Below are 24,760 nucleotides of genomic sequence, written 5' to 3' on the forward strand. Positions count from 1 at the left end.
GTCTAGGACTATGCATGCAAATCGAAGAACCGTCGTTAGGGCTGGAAACGAGAACTCTGATTTCTGGCGTAATGGCGGCGGCGGAGGGGTGAGCTGGCCCGCGCATTGCGCGAAGGGCCGACACCAGGAGGAGGAGACGAGAAGGGTTGAGGTGGTCGGGTAGAAAGAGGAGATGGCGCAGTTGCCCTTCGAGCGGTAGCAATCTGCCCGTCGTCTTCGTCGCCGTCTCTCCTCCGCTCCTCTCCCTTTGCCTCCTTTTCGAGTCGGTTGCCAAATCGCATTATTTTTTTCTTTATTTGTCAATAATAAAATATATATTTTTAGAGGGATTATTCCAACTAATCGAGTCACAATTATGGCGTTCATCATCGAGCCTATGATTTGAAAATCAAATTATTCAGTTGTGATAGTAAAAATATAAAATAATAAAAGAATTAGATACTTCAATCAAAACGTAAATTACTTGTAGACGTATCATTAAAAATATTAAATAAAATATAAGTAATTTAAATATAAGAAATAAAATATTAAATCAAAAATATTAAATAAAATATAAGTAATTTTAATTTAAAAAAAATAGATTTGAAATTTTTAGTTTAATCATTTCCATTATGCTTCAATAGGATCTTATCTAGTTTGGAACTATTTATAGATCTTGTTCATAGATTAACAAACAAAACAAAACAAAAAAAAAAACTCTATGGCATCACCACCTCATCATGTGCCTAATCAATTTGATTGGAAACTTAATTTGAAAACCTCATCATAAATTTACCTTCAAGAAAGAACATCCATACCAACATCATGCTAAATCTTAGGTCCTTATCTCTGGTACAGTAGCTTTAACCAAGCATGATTGAGACTCGGTGGAGGGACAAGCAAATAAGAACAAGAACTCATTGAAGAAAGCCCATCTCTCATTCTCTTTGAAATATGGCAAACGACGGCAACTTAGCATTGTAGCTCTTCAGAGCAGTAGATACAACCACACCTACCTGTTCTCTTCTGTGAAGTATTTAAACCTGCCAACTATCATCAACATGCACAAGAACTAAGAGCTGCAATGCCTCAGGATAACTCCAAAGAACTAAAATGGGTTTCAGAAAAAAGCCTGTGGTCTACCCTAACCTTATAATTTACGGCGGCTGAATCAAAAGCCATTATCTGATTTCTGTATACATGTTTCAAGTGTGCATACTTGTATATTGATGGTGTTACAAAACTCTGTTGAATACAAAAGAAGAGAAAAAAATCAGATTGGGACGGAAACAGAACTCATGAGTGCCGATGCTACATCAAACATGCCTACGAGCTGTGGAGAACCCTATAAAGCTCATCTCCCATTGACTGTAGCGTTACAGGTTTTCTTATTAAACCATTCATCCCAGACTGCAAGCACTTCTCCCATATATCAGCCTCAGCACTTGCCGTCAAAGCCACAATCAAAGGCCAAGACCTGCTTCTAAATTTCCTAATTCTCATTGCCACTTCAAACCCATCCATTTGGGGCATGTGAAGGTCCAATATTATCAGCTGAAAGGGTGTCGGTGGGGCACCAAATGAGCTCAGGCACTGAATTCCAGATGTGACAGATGAAACGCGGCAACCCAGTTTCTCGAGGAGCTTGCGAGTAACAGCCCTGTTGATGTCGTCACTCTCAGCTAGTAGAACTCTGAGGCCTTTGAAATTGGGGGTGGAAGATGCGGAATGCAGCTCAAAAGATCCTCTGGCCTCAGGCATGGCTGTCAACCGCTGCAATTGGAATTGAAGTACTAATGTGATATTTGATGTGACGCCTTGGGGGTTTTTAACTTCCCAGATATTTCCCTGCATCATCTGCACATATAAAGAAACTGTTTAGTGAACATTCTGCACTTGGCTGCGTACAGGATGTGCTTCTATCATCAATCATGTTACAATCACACCAAAGGCAACAGATGCCATCACCTAATACATTAGGTTCAGGCCCATAAGGTTAAGCAGATATCAGTACGGCATGATACAGTTGCAGTTGTTTGTTAAAACCACTCTCCATGAAGGGGAATAAGATTGCAGATTATGCTTGACATAAAGGGTTTTCCAAGTCAGCAGTCATTTGGATTCATATACTCTTTATTCTATTTTGCTAAAATGAGTCACTATAATTTCTCCCCAAGCATTTCATGCACCATATCTCCATTCTATTTCTCTGTCTAGAAAAATAAGCCTGACAACACATTAAACTTATTACTTGGTGAACTGCTATTTTTTGTCTATTGTTCTGACATGACTAGCGCAGGCCCTCTTTCAATCAATGACCAAGATACACCAGGTGGGTTATAATGGTTGATGTCATATGAGCACAAGATGATGTGAATGAATGCAGCAATTGAATCCAAGAGTTACTGCCTCAGTATCCTCAGATTTCCTTGAGTGATTTCATGAAGTACCTAGAAGATGCCGCCTGCTAAGGGCAACAGGAATTTTGCAGGCTGTGACAGACATTACAGAATATGATGTCTACGATCCAGAATTGACATTTATGGAGCTTAAATATTTACTGATCAATTCTACAGAATCATAAGACAAAAAAGAAAGAACTGACAAAAAGATCCAAATCCTTCAACCTGGCTTCTAGTGAGTTTGAGGGTCTTTTTAAAAGATTTGCGTGACCAAACTGCACACAAAATTCTTCTGTACACACAATCTATAGAATTAGACAATAACTATTCTTAAAGATAGTTTGAACTTCCAAAATCTCTTTGAAAAGAGATTTCTTAGAACCCAGTTAGTATCTTGAAGATAGTTTCAACTTCCAAAACCTAAGAAGAGGCTTTTAAGTATACAGAAGCTCAATAGTCTAAACGGCATCCAGAATATCCAGAATATTCATGTGTATAACATGTTCAATAGTCTAAACGGCATATGACTCCACCAATCCAACAAACTGGAACACTGTTTTTTTTATTAAATATTTTAAGGTAAAGGAGAGATGATTACCTGCACGAGCTTCTTAAACATTCTAAAGCTAAGGCCCATCTCCAAAACTTCTGAATCTGGTACTTGAGAAAGCTGAACCGATGATGAACTAAATTTGTCAGTTTCTGTTCTTTTTAACCCAACCTCAAATTTCACACAAGCATACCCATCAGAAAAGTTTGATTTCCAAGGAACCCATTCCTGATCTTCTTTGTCTTTGATCCCATCATACCTCAGAACCCGGAACATCAGCAAACCCTCACCACATCCACTTAAAACAGAACCAACCATATGCAGTATCACATGAAAAATTCGTTTCTCGTCACCAACAACCCCATTAGGCACTTCATTTTCTACCTGGAAATTGAAACCAAACCCCCTATAATCGCAAAGACATCTTGCAGCAGTTATGGCTTCCTTGATCATAGAATGTAGGTGGAATGGTCTCATTACCAAGGATACTCGCTCACTGTTTATACAAGACATTTCCATCACATCATTGACCAATGTTGAAACCACGCTGCTGCTTTTTGTGACAGTATCAATGATAAGCCTTTGTTCGGGGCTAAATTTCTCTTGCTGCATCATTGACAACAAACCCAAGATGGAATGGATGGGTCTCCTCATACCCTGGCTCATGGCAACTTGGAACTGGTTCCTTGCTTCACTTGCCCTTAAAGTGTTTCGTTTTGCCTGAAGCAAATCTCGATTCTGTTCTGCCAACTTCTCCCTCATCAATTGTGATTCCTCTAAAACTGCAGCATGGGAGAGGGCAACAGCAACCTGATCCGCCACCACCTCAACAATCTCTAGTTCCTGATCACTCCAAACCCTCGCAGCATCCCTAGGGAGGACCAGAACCAGTATCGCGTAGCTTGCTTGGACGACTTCTGGTGTTCCACCTTTAAAATTGGAAACCTTCAACATCGGCATCCGTATCGCAGCCACGGCTCCTGGTTCGAGCATACCTCCACTACTTGCAGAGCCAAGCACAGAGTCAGTACCGAGCATCTTGACACCCTTGGTTTCTTTAATTTCTAATATATCTGGGTCATCAATCGGAATAGAACGACCGTACAAATCCGAGGAGCTCCTCTGCCTTAGCTCATGAGTTAGGTACATCTCCTTCTTACTCTCATCTGGCATCCACACTGCACAGTTTTGCAGGCCCAATGTTTTCGACAGCTCAACCATGGTGGTGTATAAGATGGTATGTCTGTCCAGTGATTTGCGGATCTCTTGAGTCAGCATCCTTACATGCCAACTGGCCTCTTCCTGCCTCTTCATCAGGACAACCTCCCTGTCCAATTCCCGAGCTTTTATTCTCAAGAAGTTCTCCCTCACCTTCACTCGCAGGAGCTGAGGGATCAAGGTTAACAGGGTGATTGCCGTAGCAAAGGACACGAGTGCCGTGAAGAATTTGGAAATGGTCAAGCTCAGCATCAGGAGAAACGAATGCTGCTCGTAAGTGAACACGTTTAGCAAGTGTGTGAGTCCGCATAGGACTATGAAGGCGCCGAACTGGAAGACGATCCATTTGAAGGGGAAGAGGTTGGAGCATGTGGCGAAGTACAAGAGCTCGAGGGGAATGGAGAAGTAGGCAGCGGCAATGAAGAAATCGCTCACTTTCTGGAACTGGAAAATGTTCTCAACGTTCCAAAAGCTGTTGTCCCCATCGCAGTTGCATCGTGAGTACCCAATCTCAATCGCAGATGCGCAAAATAGCAGGGAAGAGATCAGAAGCCCATGGCACAATGCTCTTAACATTTGAGCTAGGACACCAGGTTCATTTCATCTGACTAGAAACCCCAAGCTTGTTTCATTTCACTCCGGCTTGTAGGTTGCCAAAAAGATCACAGTTCAAAACCCTAAAATCCAAAGCTTCCAAGATTCTTTGTGGATCCCTAGAATCAAGCGCAAACAAAATTCTTATGAATGGAATAATACATCAAGAAAAAGAGGCCTAGCATCACACTTCACTGTCAAAGAAGATCTTCAAGAAAACACTAGGGTCTTTTTTTTAGCTTATCTAAGAGTGTTGATCTCAACCTTGGTACACCTAAAAATAAGTAGATCGAAGGCCTACTGTCCAATTTAGATGGATAAAGTGAAGATCCTATGATAAAGCTATATCCGAGTGGAAACTGGACACCATTGATCTTAACCAAATACAAAGAAGAAAGAGGAAAAGAAAAGGAGTGAATCTTGAATCGCAGAAGCGAGTGACAATAGGCTCCTAAAAAATACATGCTATGAAGAATGACCGAAATCTCAGAGGATAAACAAAGGGGGCCTAGAAAACCACTTCCGGTACTTTCCCACAGGTCGAAAATGGACATTTAAGAGCCTGAAAATGCCATCAAAGAATACCAAAAGAACAATCCCTAGAATCCCCAGATAAGAACCCCAAAAACAAAAAAAAAAAAAGGAACAACTGGATCCTAAAGTTCATGGAACCCCGTCACACACAAAGAAGACCTTTTCTTTCATGGATCGACAACCTAAGAAAAAAACCTCACCTTCCCTACTTGTATCTTCACAATTCCTTCCGTACAAGAAGAGATCCACAGGAACCAAAAGTTTACGAGCAAAAGGAAAGCCACCAGGGGCAAGGAGCATTACCTACGAGACCACCATCTTGCATCCGCGGCCTTCAGACCACCATCGCATCCAGGCGCCGCAGCTCCCACCGAGGAGGGCAAAACGGCCTCAGCTCGCCTCCTTCCGATCCTCCTCCGCCGCTCCTCCTCTGCTTTCCTCACGCATTCCGATGGGCTCAAAAGCGACGCTGGGAGCGGAGCCGCGGAGAGCAGAGAAACAAGAGAAGAGAAATGGAAACAGGGACCGAGATGGGAAGGACGTCCAAGTAAGCTAAGCTGCGTCTTTTTCTATTCTCACCCCACTCTTTTTCATCTTTACGACTCTCTCTCTCTCACTCACTGCTCATCCCTTCCGTCCGTTTGGATGGTGCCCGAATCTCAAAGCATAGAATACGCCGATACGTCTATGTACATCGATCCGTACAGGACTAATGGCGTGACATTGAATGCTTCCGAGAACATGTTGATGACCCAAAGAGGGGGTTGTTATCATCATAACTCACAAAAGGAAGTCGATCGACGGTGGAGTCATCCTCCACCGTGTTGCGTTCGGGGAGTGCACGATTTCCACGGGTGATGTCGTCTCAATCGGGACGGGAAGGCAGAAGTTTCATGGGAGCCCTCCGCGACTTGGATCATTTCGACGGGGTATGTGTTTCTTGGGGACGATTGCGTTTGTTTGGATGTGTTAGTGTTGAAAGGTCAGAGAGAGAGAGAGAGAGACGACTTGGGGAACGAACGAAAAATCGTCACTCGCTTCGATTCACATAATAATAATAATAATAATTTGACTATGATTAATGTGAATTTGGTTATTTCTTAGAAATATGGCTTTGGATATTTGGATGAAATTAGGATCGTTTTCGAATTTGTACTAAGAATGGGATGTTTCGTCTAATAGTTGCTATCATCAATAGTCCATCATTTTTGCATATGGATTATCCATCGACCTCATCGATGTTTGCTCCAATCATTCAGAGACAGTGTAACGTATATTAAGAGCTTATCTCAACGGATAATTAGGAGAATAGTAGAAGCCGCCTTTACCATTCTTTTTCTCACTTACTTACTGACACAAAACGCTCGACAATTTCAACATTCTTCCATCAAATCTTTGACTCTGTTATTTTTAATATTTAAAAATGAGAATTTCGATTGAGTCTCGAATAAAAATATTTTTGTATGAAGTTTTTGCATTGTTATCTATAAAAATTATAGATTGTGCAAATTAGAATCTATAATTATACCTAATACTCTTTTCCTTTTTCTTTTTATGTCAATCATATACTTTTCTAGACTCTTGAAACGAACCTTCTTATCGCTTTTAAATATTGGATCTATATGAAAAAAATCTGTTGAAGAAAATCCTCTATTCTATTGAAAAAAATCCTTCCTCCTAATCCTATAAATAAGAGAGGGATTATTCAAGCTTTTTCACTTATTCAATAAAGTTTCTTCAATAAAACTTATTCAATAATTATTTTTATCATATATTATTTTCATCTTGAGCTTTGATGCTTGAAATGATTTTGAACTCATCATTACTAGTAATATATTTGATTAGCTTTGGCAGAATATATATATATATATATATATATATATATGATTTAGACATAAATTTTTGAATCCAAAACCATATCACTTATCCCCATCCAAAGCCTATTTTTATGCTCGATTAATTCTAATTAATTTGCATAAATAATTTCTAAAAACGATCTTGTATATCTACCTAAAACATATGTCAGTAATGCTGTTTAATTCCATACATAGTGTAAAAATATTTCGAAAAAAAAATAGCTACAGTAAAAGATTTTTCTTGAGCGAAATTGATTTTTACCTAACATTCAAAAGGTTTTTTTAATGCAACAAATAAATAATAAAGTCTTGGAATAATCGGAATTGACATATCCCGAAAAATTTGAACTTTTTCTAAGATAAATGTTTCAGTCGTAAAAATTTAATAAATAAATATTTTGATAGATTATTATAAATTTAATAAATAAAAATTTTAAGTTTTATTTATTTATATTAAAAAAATTAATAAGATCATTTAGTCCCATGTTAATTAAGAAGAATGAGGTTAAATGGTTCCTTATCAAATAGTCTCGTGATAAAATCGTACGAAGACACCTATCGTCCAAAGCGGATCGCATCAATAATCGATCAATTTGCCAAACGATTCCTTATCAAATCTATTAATAATTATACTATTCGAAACAAATTCATGCAGATAAGGATTAGAATAGCGAGTGATCCCCGTCGGAAGAAATAAAAGATTTGGAGTAAAAGTGGACGGAGCCATGCTAACCCTAACACGAGAGCGGGAGTGAGGATAACAAGAGTACGGAGAAGGAGAGCAGGGTTCTCGGCAGAAGCAGAGCAGGAAAAGGAGGGAGAAGAGACGGGGAGGGAGAGGGTCAGGCGGTGGGCGTATTGTTTGAATGAGCTGCCATGCATGAGTATTGTATTGTAAGCTTTACTTGTCCCACAGTTTTTTGTTGTTTGTTTATAGGGGTGAGGTGAACCTGGACTCCCTCGGTCACCCCGTCCCCATCACCACCACCACCACCACCACCATATTCTTTTCCACGCAGGAGGCCTGCGGTTTTCCTTTCCTCTTCCTTTTTTTTTTCTCTCTCTTCTCTCTCGCTGGTTATGTCGTCTTTCTCCATCTCCTCCTTCCTCCCCATGTTAGAAACATGGTTGGCGTGGCATGGAGACGGGCGACGGCGACAAACACTTGCAGCGGTGGCGGAGGGTTTACTTCGCTGCAGCTACAGGAGTTCGTACGGCCCCACAGCTTTAGGAATTGGGATGCGTGCAGCTCTGGGGGATGAGGATGAGAATCATGATGATGGATGGGAAGAAGAAAAGAATCATTATATTGAATTATAATTCTAAGATTATCTTGGTCTCCAAGTGGGGGTGGGTGAGTTCACTAAATTAAGTTAATTTTACCTTCATTCTGGATCAGCTTCTCATATGATCCATTTAATTAATTTTCAAATAAAAAAATTAATATTGATTATTATGATTCGATAATTTTTTTATAATCGATTTAACATCAAACAATATTTATTTAAATTTTATATGGATCATCATGATTAGGATAAATATTTTATCTCATACATCAAGATTATTTTGATATTATTTTTTTTTTTCTCTCTTCATCATCTCAAATTTTATTTAGAAAAATAATTAAGGAATGACACTTTTGGGCCACGAGAAAGACATGGGAACTGATCGAAGAGTCTTGTTGTTGGATTTGAAGTAACCATGCGGGCATTCAACACCATCAGAATTGAGGATTGACCACGGTTGGATTCCCCATGGAGAACACACCACATGGAACGACCTGACCTGAATCATGCATGATGTTTCAGGTGGAGGAAGGAAAGCTTGCGTGCATGGCATGGCGTGGGGAAGAGGGCACATGCAAACGCGACTCGAAGAGCCCGCGGCAACCTCGTGGCAAACACAGTACGTGCTTATTGGATTCCTAAGTCCCTAATGAACACTCGCATCGAGTAAGCAGCGAGAGATGGCAATTTGCATTGCACTGTGGATGTCCGCAGGCAGGTGCGGTAATAGTAGTAGCAAAGCCATGTGCCGACTCATCATCGTGATTGATGCGGTCTGCACCTGTTTGAGCCGTGACCTCGGGACGTTACGGCTTGGTTCAGGGGTCCGGATGCCGAAGATCGCGCGTAGAGCCTCCTCGCGTCTTCGGGGTGGGCGATCACGGTCGGTCGATCCGCGGGTGATTTCCCGAGGTGGTCAGCTGCGATCCCCTGGCAACGTGGTCGCCGAGTACCTGCACAAAGGTCGGACCGTCTTCTGGGTCCGACCCCTCCGACGGTCTTGTTAGTGAAGGATGTGGAAGGGGTTCCGGATGAGGCCGAAGAAGAGCCTTTTTCTGTCCTCCCCTTTTGCTTAGGACTTAGGGGTATTTATGGAGGAGGTTTGATGTTACCACTGGGGTTGCGTGGGAGGCCGAGCTACTGCAGGGTATGGAGAGCCTCGGGCAGTGTGTCGCTCAGGGGTCGCTGCCATGGCGTGTCGGATCATCCGATCGCAGGGTATGGGTGAGGGAGTCGCTGGCTGAGGGGGTGACGTTGGAAACGTCGGGTCGACATTAATGCCCGTATACTCGGACAGGGTGCGACCTGCGCGCGGAGGGTGGCGTGACATGCTGTGTCGTCATCACTTCCTGAGGGGAGTCTTTTCTACTGTTCCGCCTGGGATGGTTGGGGTCATGGTCCGTGTCATCATTGACTTTCAGGGTGATTTCCCTATCACTTCCCCCCCCCCCAGGCGGAGGTTCGTGCGACTCGGAATGACTGGATCGGGGGGTCGAGGGTCGGGAACTGAACTGGAGCGATCCGGGTCGGCGAGGTCGTCGAGTTGTTGGTCGGAAATGGCATTGGAGCGACTCGGGACGGCGAGGTCGTCGCGGGTCGGGAATCGAACTGGAGCGACTCGGGGCGGCGAGGTCGTCGAGTCGTAGGTCAGAACCTGAACTGAAACGGCTCGAAACGACTGGATCGTCGAGTCGCAGGTCGGAACCTGAACTGAAACGGCTCGAAACGACTGGATCGTCGAGTCGCAGGTCGGAACCTGAACTGAAACGGCTCGAAACGACTGGATCGTCGAGTCGCAGGTCGGAACCTGAACTGAAACGACTCGAGATGACTGGATCGTCGAGTCGCAGGTCGGAACCTGAACTGAAACGACTCGAGATGACTGGATCGTCGAGTCGCAGGTCGGAACCTGCTTGCGTGCTGTCACGCGTTGGCGCTGCGTTCGAGGTGCGGACCTTTATTTGCTTGGGACATAGCGCCCCGCTGTTTCCTACTGGCGGGAACGCGGGCGTCATGAGTGGATCGTGCGGCGTCATGCGCCATGTGGCGCTTTGGGTGGGGTGGCACCGTTTCTAGGGATCAGGCGCGGTCGCACGGGATTGGCAGATCTGGGGCGCTGAGGCGCGCTGCCGGCCGTGATTGATTTCTCCTTTCTCGGGAAGCTCGACCGTTACCTCTGGCTTATTTTATATAAGCCTTCCTCAAAGGGGTTTCGCGGATCGTCGTTTAGCTGCCGTCGCTCCGTTGGGTTGCTGCTGTCGCTCGTTCACCTCGTCCTTCGACTCAGACCTTCTACATCGTTTCTGAGGTTAGGATGTCTTTGTCTTCCTCCTCTTCCTCATCCTCCGCCTCTTCTTCTGAGGGCCCCGGGGTCAGGCATTTGTCCCCGGGGGGCGAGTCCTTAAAAGTGGGGGGAAGTTCCGCCCGGCTTGCAAACCTCAAGCTGTGGCATGACGTAGAGTCGGTGGTGACCGAGGAGCTTTTGGAGGAGCTCCGGGCTCGCTACTGTATCCCGGAGGGTTACAGCTTGTGGGCCCCCCGTCCGGACCAACGGCCGTATGATCAGCTCCCTCAGGGGTTCGGGCTGACGGTGGGTGCTCTTGAGGCGGGGTTGCGGTTTCCGCTTCATCCCGTAATCGAGGACTGCCTTTGTGCCTGGGGCATCTCGCCATCCCAGATGACGCCGAATTCCTGGCGATACTTGGTCGTCTTTCTTGGGGAGTGTAAGATGGCCGGGATAGAACCGTCCAGGGCTCTATTTCTGGCCTGCTATCGGCTGTGTAGGGGTCGGGGTGGGTATCATCTGGCCGCTCGTAGCGGGTTCAGGATTGGTGGGGCCCCTTCCAACAATAAGGGCTGGAAGAGTCGCTTCTTCTTCATCAGCTGCAGTCAGGGGTGGGGCTTCAACACCGGATGGACCTCTCGCACGATCGACAACGTCCTCCCGTTGCTTTCAGGGAGAGAGTCGGCGGATGTAGATCGTTTGAGGGGCATCCTGTCCTCTTCTCGGATGATCAAAAAGATGACCGAGGGGTGGCTGGCCGACGTAGGGTTGAGCCCGGCTGCTGGGGGTACGGTTGCCTTCCCGTCGCACGCCCCTTCTCCTTTGTCTCGTGGTCTGATTGATCGGGTCTCCTTTTGCAGGGATGGTGAACTTCCAGTCCGTAAAGAAGGCGTCGCACTCCCGATCGACTGTGTCTCAGCCACAGGGCGGTACTGGCTCCGGAGAGGTCCCGAAGAGGGGGGTGCCCGAGACTGCGCCGACTTCTCCGAGCACGAGTCGGCCGGCGAAGAAGCTGAAAACTGCGGTCAGGAAAGTGTCTGCGCGTTCGGTCGCTCGGGGGCGTGGTGCCGCGGGGTTGACGGGGGCCGCCCCGTCGGGGCAAGCGGCGGGGTCCGCTAAGGGAAAAGAGGCGGCCGAGCCGGCCGGTGGCGACCCGGCTCAAGGGGCATCGGCCTGCCCGAGGTCGATGCGGGATCTGTGCCGTGTCGGCCGGTTGGGGGACGAGGAGTATCAGGCCCCGATCATGGCCAACCTCCCTACCGGCGCAGCAGGAGCCTCCTACGTCCCGCGGTGGCCCGGGCTTAAAGCAGACAGCAAGGTCTGGGCCGACGGGTCGACGGCTCAGGAATTTATCCGGGGGGCGCTTCACCCGCTGCTGGCCAAAGAACTTTATGGCTCCACCTCGGAGGTGTTGGCGGAACGGGCGGCGAAATCCTTGGTGTGGGTGAGTGACGCCCTTGCCCCTTCCGTTTTGTCCATTACTTTAGGTGTTGATGCTGACCTGGGTGCAGGGCCAACACTATGCTATGGCGCTGATCGATCGGGTCCTTGATGCCGGGCGGCTAATCGAACGTCAGTCGAGCACTTACGCCGCGCTTCGTCTCGAGAACCAGGAGCTGAGGCAGTCGTTTGGTCCGGAGGTCGTGGCAGCGGCCGAGCAGCGCACCGTGGCGCTGGGCGAAGAGGTGAAGCGCCTGAAGGGCGAGCTGGAAGAGAGCCAGGCTCGCGCTCGAACGTTGGACGACGAACTCCAGACGCTCTCTAATGACGTCGAATCCGCGCGGTCAGCCGCTTGGGCCGCCGAGGCAGCCTTGAAGGAGGAACAACAGGCTCTGCCCGAGCGGATAGGGAAGGCGATTGCCGAGTACAAGGCATCGGACGGGTTCGAACGTGGCCTGGTGAGGTCAGGGCGGGCGACGTATGAGTTCGGTTACCGAGTGGCCTGTGCCCGTGCCCGCTCGAGTCATCCGGAGTGGGAGTTGGAGTCGGATCCTTTCGCCGACCATCCTGCGGACGGGGCGGTGGACATGCCGGCGAGTGTCCCTTTTGATGACGGGCCCGAGACACCCCCTCCGTGCTGATGCTCTCTTTGCTTTGGGTCGGGCTGGAGTTTTGGGTCTTGGTACCGCCCGACCAATGTCTGTATGAATTCTTCATAAATGAAACGACTTATTCTGGCTATTGTCTTGTGCATCTGGGGCGATATACATCTCCGCTTGGTCCTTCCTTACGGGTAGAATTTCTTTAGATGCATTGCGTTCCAGGTCCTCGGGAGACGGCTCCCTTCCATGGTCTCGAGTCGGTAGGTCCCTTCTCGGACCATATCGTAGACTCTGTACGGGCCCTCCCAGTTGGGTGCTAGCTTGCCTCCCGCCCGGGTCGGGTTGGTTACTTCCGCCTTACGGAGAACGAGATCTCTAATCTCGATCGGGCGAGGACGGACTCTTCGGTTGTACATTCGCGCCACGGCCTTTTTGTAGGCCAGGGCGCGTAGGTGGGCCTCGGTCCTTCCTTCCTCGAGGAGGTCCAGGCGCGCCCTTAGGCCTTCCTCGGAATCCTCTTGTTTGTAATCCGTGGTGCGAAAGGTTGGGAATACCACCTCGGGCGGTAGGACTGCTTCGGTCCCGAACGCAAGGCTGAACGGGGATTCGCCTGAAGCCGTTTTCGGGGTAGTCCGCATTGCCCATAGAACGCTTGGTAGTTGGTCTACCCATGCTCCGAGCGCGCCTGTGACTCGTCTCCTGAGGCCTTCTAGAACCGCCCGATTCATCACCTCGGCCTGCCCGTTGGTCTGAGGGTGTGCCACCGAGCTAAACTTTAGTCGTATTCCGTACGACGAGCAGTAAGCCCTGAATTTCGCGTTGTTGAACTGGGCCCCATTGTCGGTGATAATGGCCCTCGGGATCCCGAACCGAGTGATGATGTTCTTCCACATAAAGCCTTCGACTTGCTTCTCGGTGATGGAGGCCAGTGGTTCGGCCTCAACCCATTTTGTGAAATAATCTACCCCGACAATGAGGAAACGGCGTTGCCCCGAGGCCGGAGGGAAAGGACCGAGGAGGTCTAGCCCCCACTGGGCGAATGGCCAAGCGACTTCCATCGAGTTGAGAGGGACCGCCGGTTGATGCTGCAGTCGGGCGTGCCGTTGGCACGGTTGGCATTGCCGTACGTATGTCGCAGCGTCTCGGCGCATTGTTGGCCAGTAGTATCCCTGCCGGAGGGCCTTAAAGGCCAGGGTCCGACCCCCTATATGGTCCCCACAAATTCCCTCGTGGAGCTCGGCGAGGACGGTGTGGGCCTCGGGGGGCGCGAGGCAGAGCAAGAGTGGTTGTGAGAACCCTCTGCGGTACAGCTTCCCGCCGATCAAGCTATACCAGGCGCCCATTCGTCTCAGTCGACTTGCCGCTGCCGGGTCGTCGGGCTCCGCCCCATTTATCTTGAAGCGGAGTATCTCCTCCATCCAGCTCGGCGGGGTTCGGGTCTCGACGATGCCGTAGGACGGTATGGTTGGCGCTGTTATGGACTCGGTCGCGGGGGCCTTTTCCAAACCCCGTGCGGAGGCTGCTTTTGCCAAAGCGTCGGCGGACGCGTTTCGGACTCGGGGCACTTGTGTGATTGAGAATCGGCCGAAGAGGCGGGCGAGCCGCTGTGTTTCCGCCAGGTATGATGCCATCGTGGGGTCCCGGGCCTCGTAGTTCCCGTTTACGTGTCCTGTCACCAGCTGAGAGTCGTTGAATACCTCGAGGTTGTCTACCTGCATTTCCAGGGCGAGGCGTAGGCCATGTAGTAGCGCCTCGTATTCGGCTTCGTTGTTGGTGGCTTGGAATTGCAGCTGGATGGACCTTTCGTAGGTTTCCCCAGTAGGGCTTTTAAGGACGAGGCCGACTCCGGCCGCGCCGGTGATGGCGGAGCCGTCGACATGCAGGGTCCAAGCACGGTCGGTATCCTTCCGTCCCTCTGCACAATCCTCAGGCGTTAGTTCAGAGATGAAATCGGCCAGTACCTGGGCTTTTATGGCGCTCCGCGGGGAGTATCGAATGTCGAACTCGCTGAGCTCGACCGACCATCGTAACATTCGACCCGACACGTCGAACTTGGACAGGATTTTCTGCAGCGGCTGGTCGGTGACGACTTTGATTGTGTGGGACTGGAAATAGGGGCGTAGCTTTCGCGCTGTCCTCACCAACGCCAGGGCTAGCCTTTCGATGGGGGGGTACCGCGCCTCGGTGCCGGCGAGGATGTGGCTGACGTAATATACGGGCTGCTGCTGCGATGGTGTTTCTCGGACCAGCACCGAGCTAACTACTCGTGCTGATGCCGCCAAGTAAAGGCTCAAGGTTTCTCCTGGCTCTGGGGAAGCGAGTCGGGGCAAGCGAGCAAGGTATACCTTCAGGCTTTCAAAGGCTACCTCGCACTCGGGTGTCCAGGCGAAGTTATTGACTTGTTGTAGGGCCTGGAAGAAGGGCAAGCACCTGTCGCCCGACCTGGATATGAACCTACTGAGTGCCGCCAGTTTCCCTGTGAGACGTTGTACCTCTTTGACGGATCGGGGTGAGCGCATCTGGGTTATGGCCCGTACTTTTTCTGGGTTGGCGTCTATTCCCCTCTGGTGTATGATGAAGCCAAGGAATCTTCCCGAGCTAACCCCGAAGACGCATTTCGCGGGGTTCAAACGCATATTGAATCGTTTGAGGGTCTGAAAAGTTTCTGCCAAGTCGGTCAGGTGCGCCTCCGCGGTTTTGCTTTTCACGATCATGTCGTCCACATATATTTCCATGTTCCTGCCGATCTGGCGTCTGAACAGCTTGTCGACCATCCTCTGGTAGGTTGCCCCAGCGTTTTTTAAGCCGAACGGCATCACCTTGTAGCAGTATATTCCTCTGTCGGTGATGAAAGCTGTATTCTCCTGGTCCGCTGGTGCCATGCGGATTTGGTTATAACCCGAGTATGCATCCAAGAAGGTAAGGAGCTCGTAGCCGGAGGTGGAGTCGACTAGCTGATCCACCCTGGGGAGCGGGTAGTAGTCTTTGGGGCATGCCTGGTTGAGATTGGTGTAGTCGACGCACATCCGCCAGCTTCCATTATGTTTTTTAACGAGGACTACATTTGACAGCCACTGGGGGTATTTTAGTTCGGAAATGAATCCGGCCTCTGTTAACCGGTCGACCTCTTCACTGATCGCCTTCTGCCGGTCGGGGGCGAACCTGCGTGGTCTTTGCTTTACTGGCCTGGCATCGGGATTGATATTAAGTTGGTGTTCGGCTATCGTCCGATCGATCCCCGGCATTTCCTTGGGCGACCATGCGAATACATCGGCGTTCGCTTTTAGGAACTCGACGAGCTGGAGCTGGTCTCCTTCGGGTTGAGCTGTGCCGATTTTTACGGTCTGACCGGGTCGGTCTTCCTTGATCGGCACCTCGGTAAGTCGCTCGGGCGGTTCAAAGCGTGTTGGCATGGGGGCCTCTTCTCGGGGGTCTGGGATGTGAGGGCACGCCTTCTTCGGGAGTGAGACCGCGGTAAGGTAGCACCTTCTTGACTCGCCGGGGTCGCTTCGCGATTCCCCGACCCCTGCCGAGGTGGGAAATTTGATGGTTCGGTGATAGGTTGAGACTACTGCTTTTAGCTTGTTGAGCGTCGGCCGCCCGAGGATGACGTTGTAAGCCGAGGGCAGGTCGACCACCATGAACGTAGTCATTATTGTCTTGGTCCTTGGCTCCTCCCCGATGGAGACAGGGAGTGTGGTGGTGCCGAGCGGGGAGATTGAGTCTCCGGTGAACCCCGTGAGTGCCGAGCTCATGGGGATGAGGTCTTCAGTGGGCAGGCCGAGCCTTTTGAAGGCGTCGAGGTACAGGATGTCGGCGGAGCTCCCAGTGTCGACCATCACCCGCTTCACCCGGGCGTTGGCGATCTGGATAGAAATTACCAGAGCGTCGTCATGGTGGGATCTTTCCCCCTCCTCAGCCCCGAAGGAGATTTCGGGTTCTAGTTCGGGTCGGGGGCGCTTCTCGACCGAGCTTCGGGCATAGGATTTCCTCGCGCTCGAGCTGTTGCCGCCTGCCGCCGGTCCACCGATGATGACGTCAACCTGCCTTTCCACGGGCATTCGGGGACGCGGGGTTGCTTCGCGGGGTTCCTTGAGATAGCGGCCGAGGTACCCTCTTCTGATCAGCTCCTCGATCTGGTTCTGGAGGTCGTGACAGTCTTCCGTGTCATGGCCGTGGTCTCGGTGGAACCTGCAGTATTTCGACCGATTTTTGTAAGTAGCTCTCATGGGATTAGGGGGCCGCAAAAGACCCTTCTCCCTGATCTGGAGGAAGATCTCGGTGCGAGGTGCGTTGAGCGGAAGGGGCGGAGGCCTCGGGAGCCGCTGCTCGTGGTGGTCGGGCCTCCGAAGGGTTCCCGAGTCGGCCGCCGAGGTGGCGGCTCGGGGTTGCTCGGTTCGCGATTTCTTCCCGACCGGACGTCTTCCTGCTGCTAATGCTTCGCCGGCGACGTATTGGTTTGCCCGGTAGAGCATCTCGGGGACAGTGGCGGGCGGCTTCTCGATTAATGACCAGAAGAATCTCGATGGTTTCAGCCCCGTCAGGAACGCCTGCATGATCAAAGAGGGGTGAGTGTCCGAATAGCCGCGGACCTCTGCGGCGAAGCGTGTCACGAACTGTGCGAGCGTTTCTTCTTCGTGCTGCGATAGTGCCAGCAGGGCGGCTATGGAAGGCCGAGGTCGCGTGCTGGTAAGGAAGTTTTGTTCGAACTCTTTGGCGAACTGGTCAAAAGACGAGATCGAGGATTGTCGCAGCCGGCTGAACCACGCGCGTGCTGGTCCTCTGAAGGTGGTTGGAAACGCACGGCACATCAGCGCGTCGGACGTGCCGTAAAGGGCCATTTGAGTTCTGAACGCGGCGACATGCTCTGCTGGGTCGGAGCCGCCGTCGTACGTCTCGAGGGCCGGCACCCTAAAGTTGAGGGGGATGGGTTTTTCTTGTATTTCCTGAGCGAAAGGGGACCCCCCCGAGGTGCCCTCGCTTGAGTCGTCCCGCGATTTCTGGAGCTCGCGTCGGAACTCATCCAGGCGACGATTGACCTGGGAGAATTGTACCTTAAGGAAGCTGTCCGCCGAGTCGGACGATACGGTGTCAGGCTCGGGGCGACGCCGTGCGGCTCGAGAGGGGGCGGGAGAGACGCGCACGGGCGAACCCTCGTGGTGGATGGCTCCGTCTCGGGTTTCACCGGTTGCATCCTGTCCCGCGCTCGGCCTTCGATGGGCCGGGTCGGTGGAGGCGTCCGTCAGTCGCCTGATTTCGGGAATAAGTGGGACAACGGTCTGCATTATCTCCATCATTCCCTGCACTTGCTTAGCGAGAGCTAGGAACGCCTCGGGCAGTGTGGCCGGAGGGTCGACCGTGGTCAACGGGGGTGGCATCCCTAAGTCGTTGAACAGGCGCCAATAACGATCTGGCGTCGACGTCAGCATTTCTCCTTCTCCGTGGGTGACGGGCCCGGGAGGGTTGGCGTGAGGATCGTTCGGCATTCGGGGCCCTCCTTCTAGCGCCATTCTAATGCGGTCTGCACCTGTTTGAGCCGTGACCTCGGGACGTTACGGCTTGGTTCAGGGGTCCGGATGCCGAAGATCGCGCGTAGAGCCTCCTCGCGTCTTCGGGGTGGGCGATCACGGCCGGTCGATCCGCGGGTGATTTCCCGAGGTGGTCAGCTGCGATCCCCTGGCAACGTGGTCGCCGAGTACCTGCACAAAGGTCGGACCGTCTTCTGGGTCCGACCCCTCCGACGGTCTTGTTAGTGAAGGATGTGGAAGGGGTTCCGGATGAGGCCGAAGAAGAGCCTTTTTCTGTCCTCCCCTTTTGCTTAGGACTTAGGGGTATTTATGGAGGAGGTTTGATGTTACCACTGGGGTTGCGTGGGAGGCCGAGCTACTGCAGGGTATGGAGAGCCTCGGGCAGTGTGTCGCTCAGGGGTCGCTGCCATGGCGTGTCGGATCATCCGATCGCAGGGTATGGGTGAGGGAGTCGCTGGCTGAGGGGGTGACGTTGGAAACGTCGGGTCGACATTAATGCCCGTATACTCGGACAGGGTGCGACCTGCGCGCGGAGGGTGGCGTGACATGCTGTGTCGTCATCACTTCCTGAGGGGAGTCTTTTCTACTGTTCCGCCTGGGATGGTTGGGGTCATGGTCCGTGTCATCATTGACTTTCAGGGTGATTTCCCTATCAGTGATCATGCCAAGTAACCGAATCCACGTTTGACGTGATGGGGGCACGTGGCAGATTAATCAGGGATCCATTGTCAACCAACGACGTATGACACGAGGATATCATCTCAATTGAATTTTGTCAGCCTGGTCACGTGCCACATCATCCTCGATCCCACTTTAGAATATTACTTTCTACAAATCTGACATGTAAAATCTTCCGTAAATGCAAACGATTACATATTATTAACTTATATAATTAGATTTGTTTTAACATCCCAATCTTTAGATTTAAAAAATTATAGATCATCTTTTCTTTTCTTTCTTTCCCTTCTCTTTCTACCCTCAATGATTTGTTCAAATCGATATCGGCAAAGTCAATCACTCGTAGACTATCATCATAACAATCACTCGTAGTATTATTGTTTGTTATCATCATTGAAATTATATTTTTACCTATCGTTTTCTTGTAATTCATATATGTACCGTCATATGTTATCTTCCGTCGATAAAATCAATAATATTATAATAAATAAAATTTAAATATAAAATTTTTAAATATAGAATCAAAATACTAATGACATTTAACTACATAGATAATATATAATTAATTCTAAATATTCTTGAATATTATTTCAAACAATATCTATGCTCATCTTATTTAAAAAAAATAAGTTAGATCGAATCAGAGTCAAATCTTTGAATGAACGATCAAATTTAGACACCATCAACACTTGACGATGACGAATATTGATTTTATAACTAGAGAATAATTCATCGAGGATTTTGAATATGAAAGTTATAGGCTAAACTATATTATTCAAATTTACCATGTTTTGAGAATTCAGACCTGAATATAAAACTAAGCCGAATAAGCAAAAATTACCCAATGTTTCTTCAAAATATGTCCCATCGTAGGTGTCAAAGTATTTAAATAGGGGGTTGACTCACAGACCTAATCACCCTCGAATACTTTCTCAGGCTGATTCAGTGGGCCTCATCAGTCGTCGATGATATTTAATGACGTGTTCTCTGAAAAGTCACTGCGGTGCAGGTGGTGCAACGCAAGGACGAGGAATCATGCAACCTCTCTCTCTCTCTACTGTACATCCCATGTGAGTACACGTATACAGAAAGGACATACGATCCGGAATCAAACTGCAAGTCGATGCATGAAAGCTGCGGCTGGAAGTGTTTCTTGTCTCACCGGATCAATCAGGCCCAAGCCAAGTTGGTATTATTCTACCTCCTCTCTCGAGGTTGGATGCATTCCCCTTGGTCATGCAGATGCAGTACTGGGGATCTTTTAATATGATTACTGCCATGATTGAACACACACCATAAGCCCAATCTGTATTAGAATATTAATAATCGTATCTTTGTGGGGACGTATTATTTGTTGGAAAAAGAAAATGAAGTGCAGTAACAGTCTTTTACTATAAATTTTTTACCTATGTCGATGAAAATAATAGAAGATAAGAAGAAGCTTTATTGAAGAAGTGAAAAAGCTTAAATATATTAACATATCACTCTCCTATTTATACATATCAGAAGGAAGAATTTCTCTAGATATTTTTTAACAGAATAGAGAGATTTCCTCATATAGTTGGGGAAATATTATCTTTTATCATGCCCCGATGGTGCTCCTGTCAATGATATCAATCTTGGATCGATGTAAAAAATAGTTTATGAGCGAGAGTCGTGATGGTCGCTGGCCGAAGGCAAAGGCGAAGCTTTACTTTTCTCAACGGCGTTGGTCGCTGGCCAAAGGCAAGAGCGAAGCTTCTCACTACTCTCATACCATGAAGAATTGAGATAATGAAGAAAAGCACTCCTATTTATACAGATTATGAGGAATGATTTCTCTCAACAAAATAGAAAGATTTCCTCGTATAATTGAGAAAATTTTATCTTCTATCATATGTAACTCATTTTTTAATATATATTTGTAATATAAAATATCTTCTATTTGTAGAAGGTTGCAATGATTATCTAATGGATTGGCCGAACTAAAGAAGAAAGTTCTAAGAATTTGCAACTCGACACTATAAAGAATTGATTTGGAGAAGCTCTCCATGATCAATCGAAATTTGAATCTTTTCCCATAAACGAGACAAATATACATCACTGAGAAGGGACGATTTAGTGTAGAGAAAACATTTCTTAACTCAAACTTTACTTGGGTAAAAGAGTAGCTTATCGTGTCATCTAAGTGATATTTTAGGCAAACATCACAAAGTTCCATTCGAGAACTTTCATCATGAAAATTATCACCATGTGGATGGATGTCTTAAGATTTCCTCAGGAGAAAGTTTGAGATGCCACATTTTATGAGGCAGTGAATGGAAAGACGAAGCTTTCCATTGAAAGAAAACTCGAGGGAAGGTGGCATCAAGTAGCGTAGTCAAAAGCTCCAAACTCACCCATGGAATCTAATTACAGCGAGTTGATGCATGCATGCCACCCTCTCTCTCTCTCTCTCTCTCTCTGGTAACACCGTTCCTTCTGGCAGAGGATGCGTCCCCCTTGGCAAAAACACACTAATTTGAGATGTGCGTCACCACGTCCTTTGCGGTGTCCCGTCCATCCATCCACATGGAGCAGGAGGAGGAAGCCGCTGCCTTGCACACCCGGGTTTGGTTGGAATCATTGGAGAGGAGACATGTACGCGTCTCCTCCCGGCTGGGCACTTAATTTGTCGCAGTCGCAGCGGTGGGGGAGGGGCGGAGAAACGGGTGGGATGCATGAACTTGGAGGAGGCATGCATGAGCGACAGTAGCGTCCCATGGTCACACTGCCGCCACAGAAGCGCAGCCCCCACTTCGCCTCCCCTCATGAGTTGTCTTTGCGTTGGATCACTGTCTCCATCTCTCTCGATGCACGTGATTGAATTCTCACCTCAGAGCCTCTTTTCACGGCGGTGCTTTGGTCTGCCGCCGCATCGGCGTCGCCGGAAACGAGTCCATTAATCAAATCTATCTGGTCGCGAATTACCAATATCAGAATCTAATCAGTGTCTTTTGGATTCGAACATAATATAACATCCAAAAAATATATTCTCTCATTAATAGCAATCTTATCAGCTATATTCGGATCTAATTTTATTTCAAAAAAATACTTAAATTATTATTCATGCTTATACATGTCGGACAAATCTTTGACATTGTCTCTTACAAGAGGTACGATATGAGACATAAATATCTTCTACCCTCTAGAGAATAAGAGACCAATAAACGATAAAAAACTAAAGAATAAGAGCTTGCAACAATGAGACAAGAATTGAGACTGATATTTGTCTCTTAAAGATAAATATAAAATTAAATTAAAGAACTTCAACCGATCGTAAGAATAGAAAAAACATGAAAGACTCTTCTTGTGTTCTTTCTCTTCCATCTGAATCATTCATGGTTTTCTTTACATAATATTTTCCCAATTTATTTATTCTAAGCAGATGACAGCCATCATCGTCACCGACTGTCCTTTCATGTGTTATGTACGTATAAGAAATGTCGTCTCGGTTCAAATTTGGGCATTGCAATCATTAACCATACCAAACAAGCGAAGAGGACATGAATATAATAGCAAACGACAGCACGAGGTTATACTCGAATAAGATATCATACACTATTCAACAATTGATAAGATATACTTTATATATATATATATATATATATATATATATATATATATATATATATATATATATATATATATATATATATATATATTCTTCCTTTTAATAATCCAATTTGGTTGAATGCACGGATTGATGTGCTGTCTACATTGAGGGAGGAAATAAAGAAAAAAATATTGATGCATTTAATTAATATGAGCGAAGAAAGTAAAAATATAGTCAATCTATGATGTAGAAATGTAATTTGAACTTAGCTTATGTTAGGTGGAAATATGATTATTCAAATTGGATCTAAAATCGGAGTCGATCAATATCTTGCTCACGAGAGTATCATATTAGGGATTCGAAAGACGTCTTATCTTATAAGCTGCATTGGGGTAAATCCGACAAGACCTCTTCGATACTTAAGCTAACTTAGAGATTGAGATGTTGGTAAAGCATCGAGAATAATGAGCTACAAATATTAATAGAATAAGAACTCTTTTTGGAAATGCACATCAAAAGGATTTTTATAGGGTGATTTTTCGAATATTACAATGTGTATTAATATCGAAAACAGTCTTACGTATTCCTTTATCCAAGTAGAGTTGTGTTATGTAAAGTCCAGGGGACATACGAGAGGCATGATGTATTTCGAATTATGATCACATCTACCATATTCGACGAGGGTGCTATGGTTGTGACATCAAGGTGTCGATCATGTAATACTTAAATATTAACCATATCACTATTTTCCTAACAAATTATACTAGTGAAATTATTGATTTTTGGTATCACTTCCAATGTTATCAACATGAACTCTTTTGATCTATTATGATTTTATAATTAAAAAAATACATATAAGATATAAATTATTTGAAGTGGAGAATAATGCAAAATATCATAATAATAGATCAGAAATTGTGAACCGTGGGCTCTTCAATTGGGCCGGGAATTATGGGCTGCAATTAATCGTAGTAATTAGGTGAATTAGATAGATATATTATTGTTCTAATGGTAATGCTAAGTATATTTGATGCAGCGATCAATTGGATCATAAGACCACATCACAGGTTGGATTGTGTGACGTCCAAATCCATATCCACGTCCCGCTTAATCTAAGATAACATATGGATTGGAGCTCTGTTCTTTGTGTCCTGTTTAGCCTTCCTTCGTTCCTTCCACACTAAGCAGCAACATCTCAAGCCATCCAACTCCATCGAATGGTGCCATCAATTTTCATCCTCAATTTGGAGCGACGAAATTGATTTGATTCACTTTTCGAGTATTATCATTTACCTCAAAGTCAAAAAGAATGTTTTTATATCTCGTTTTAATTAGTTATTAACTGCAAATATTTTGTCTTATCATTATCATCAATTTCAAAGTATGAAGTGTTTTGATAAGTAGCACTGACGTGAAAGGTTTTTATCAGTTGGTACGTTCACAGTACACTTTTACGGATGAAGGTGGGATTGATCAGAAGATTAGGGCCGTGTGTTGGATTCTTAGAGTTTCTTTTGATCCCCCCAAGTGGAGGACTTGTTCTTCTCTAGCCGCCATCAGATAGATCTCAAAGCCGCTTGTAATAAACAATAAGCTTCGTTCTCAAAAGTGGTCATCTGCTCCGTCAATCGGCCAAAATAATAATACCGCAACTGACCATTTCTTGGAGAATGAGATGCTGCTTTGCAGATGGCACGATGGGAGAGGAAGACACTGATAGCATGTCCAGAAGAAAGGATAATAACAGTAGCTGGAAAGGTGTGCGTCCGATTCAGATGACCAAATAGCTGAGTGCCGCCCTTGTACTTAAGTAATATATATTGCTTTCTCCGATTCTGACCTCTCTCTCTCTCAGCTCCAACAAAGATAAACTACTCAAGTGGAGGAATGGATGTCGTCTACAGTTCTCCCTCGAACTTTGGATGAAGGTTAGACAAGCGAGTCCTCTCCTTAGTCAAGCGAGAGACATCAACATATGCTGACAACCGCGGTGCAGATCTGCTAGTGTCCTCATCGGACCAAAAGTGTTATTTATTTTCACCTCTATTCGATTATGTAGTTTGTCGTTGTCACATTCTCTTTGGCCCGCGGCGGTCACCGGTTCCCTGTCAAGCACTTGTGGTATTCCAATGGAGTGCAAGAGCTGATAGGAATCTGTTGTTTAAGCATTCCTAATCCTCTTCAAATCAACAGAAGAAGGAGGGATGTTACTCTCTCTCTCTCTGCAAATTCTCA

General features: G+C 47.1%; 1 protein-coding gene across 1 annotated transcript; it reads right to left on the reverse strand.

Moving 5' to 3' along the window:
- Positions 1-1,146: 1,146 nt before the first annotated feature.
- Positions 1,147-5,817, reverse strand: LOC103970202 (ethylene receptor 2). The gene is made up of 3 exons (XM_009383877.3): positions 5,581-5,817; positions 2,980-4,862; positions 1,147-1,836 (listed from the first exon to the last, which is right to left on the reverse strand). Exons 2-3 carry the CDS (start codon positions 4,723-4,725, stop codon positions 1,306-1,308), a joined length of 2,277 nt encoding a protein of 758 aa, XP_009382152.2. The 5' UTR covers positions 4,726-4,862; positions 5,581-5,817; the 3' UTR covers positions 1,147-1,305.
- Positions 5,818-24,760: the final 18,943 nt, after the last annotated feature.

Source organism: Musa acuminata, chromosome BXJ1-11 (assembly GCF_036884655.1).
Source record: "Musa acuminata AAA Group cultivar baxijiao chromosome BXJ1-11, Cavendish_Baxijiao_AAA, whole genome shotgun sequence".
NCBI classification, from domain to species: Eukaryota; Viridiplantae; Streptophyta; class Magnoliopsida; order Zingiberales; family Musaceae; genus Musa; species Musa acuminata.

Excerpts from the sequence above, each read along its gene's own strand:
- LOC103970202 (XM_009383877.3), bottom strand. The coding sequence starts at position 4,725 with ATGTTAAGAGCATTGTGCCATGGGCTTCTGATCTCTTCCCTGCTATTT. Across the intron at positions 1,837-2,979 it reads TGTTTAAGAAGCTCGTGCAG|ATGATGCAGGGAAATATCTG; the intron begins GTAATCATCTCT and ends TTATATGTGCAG.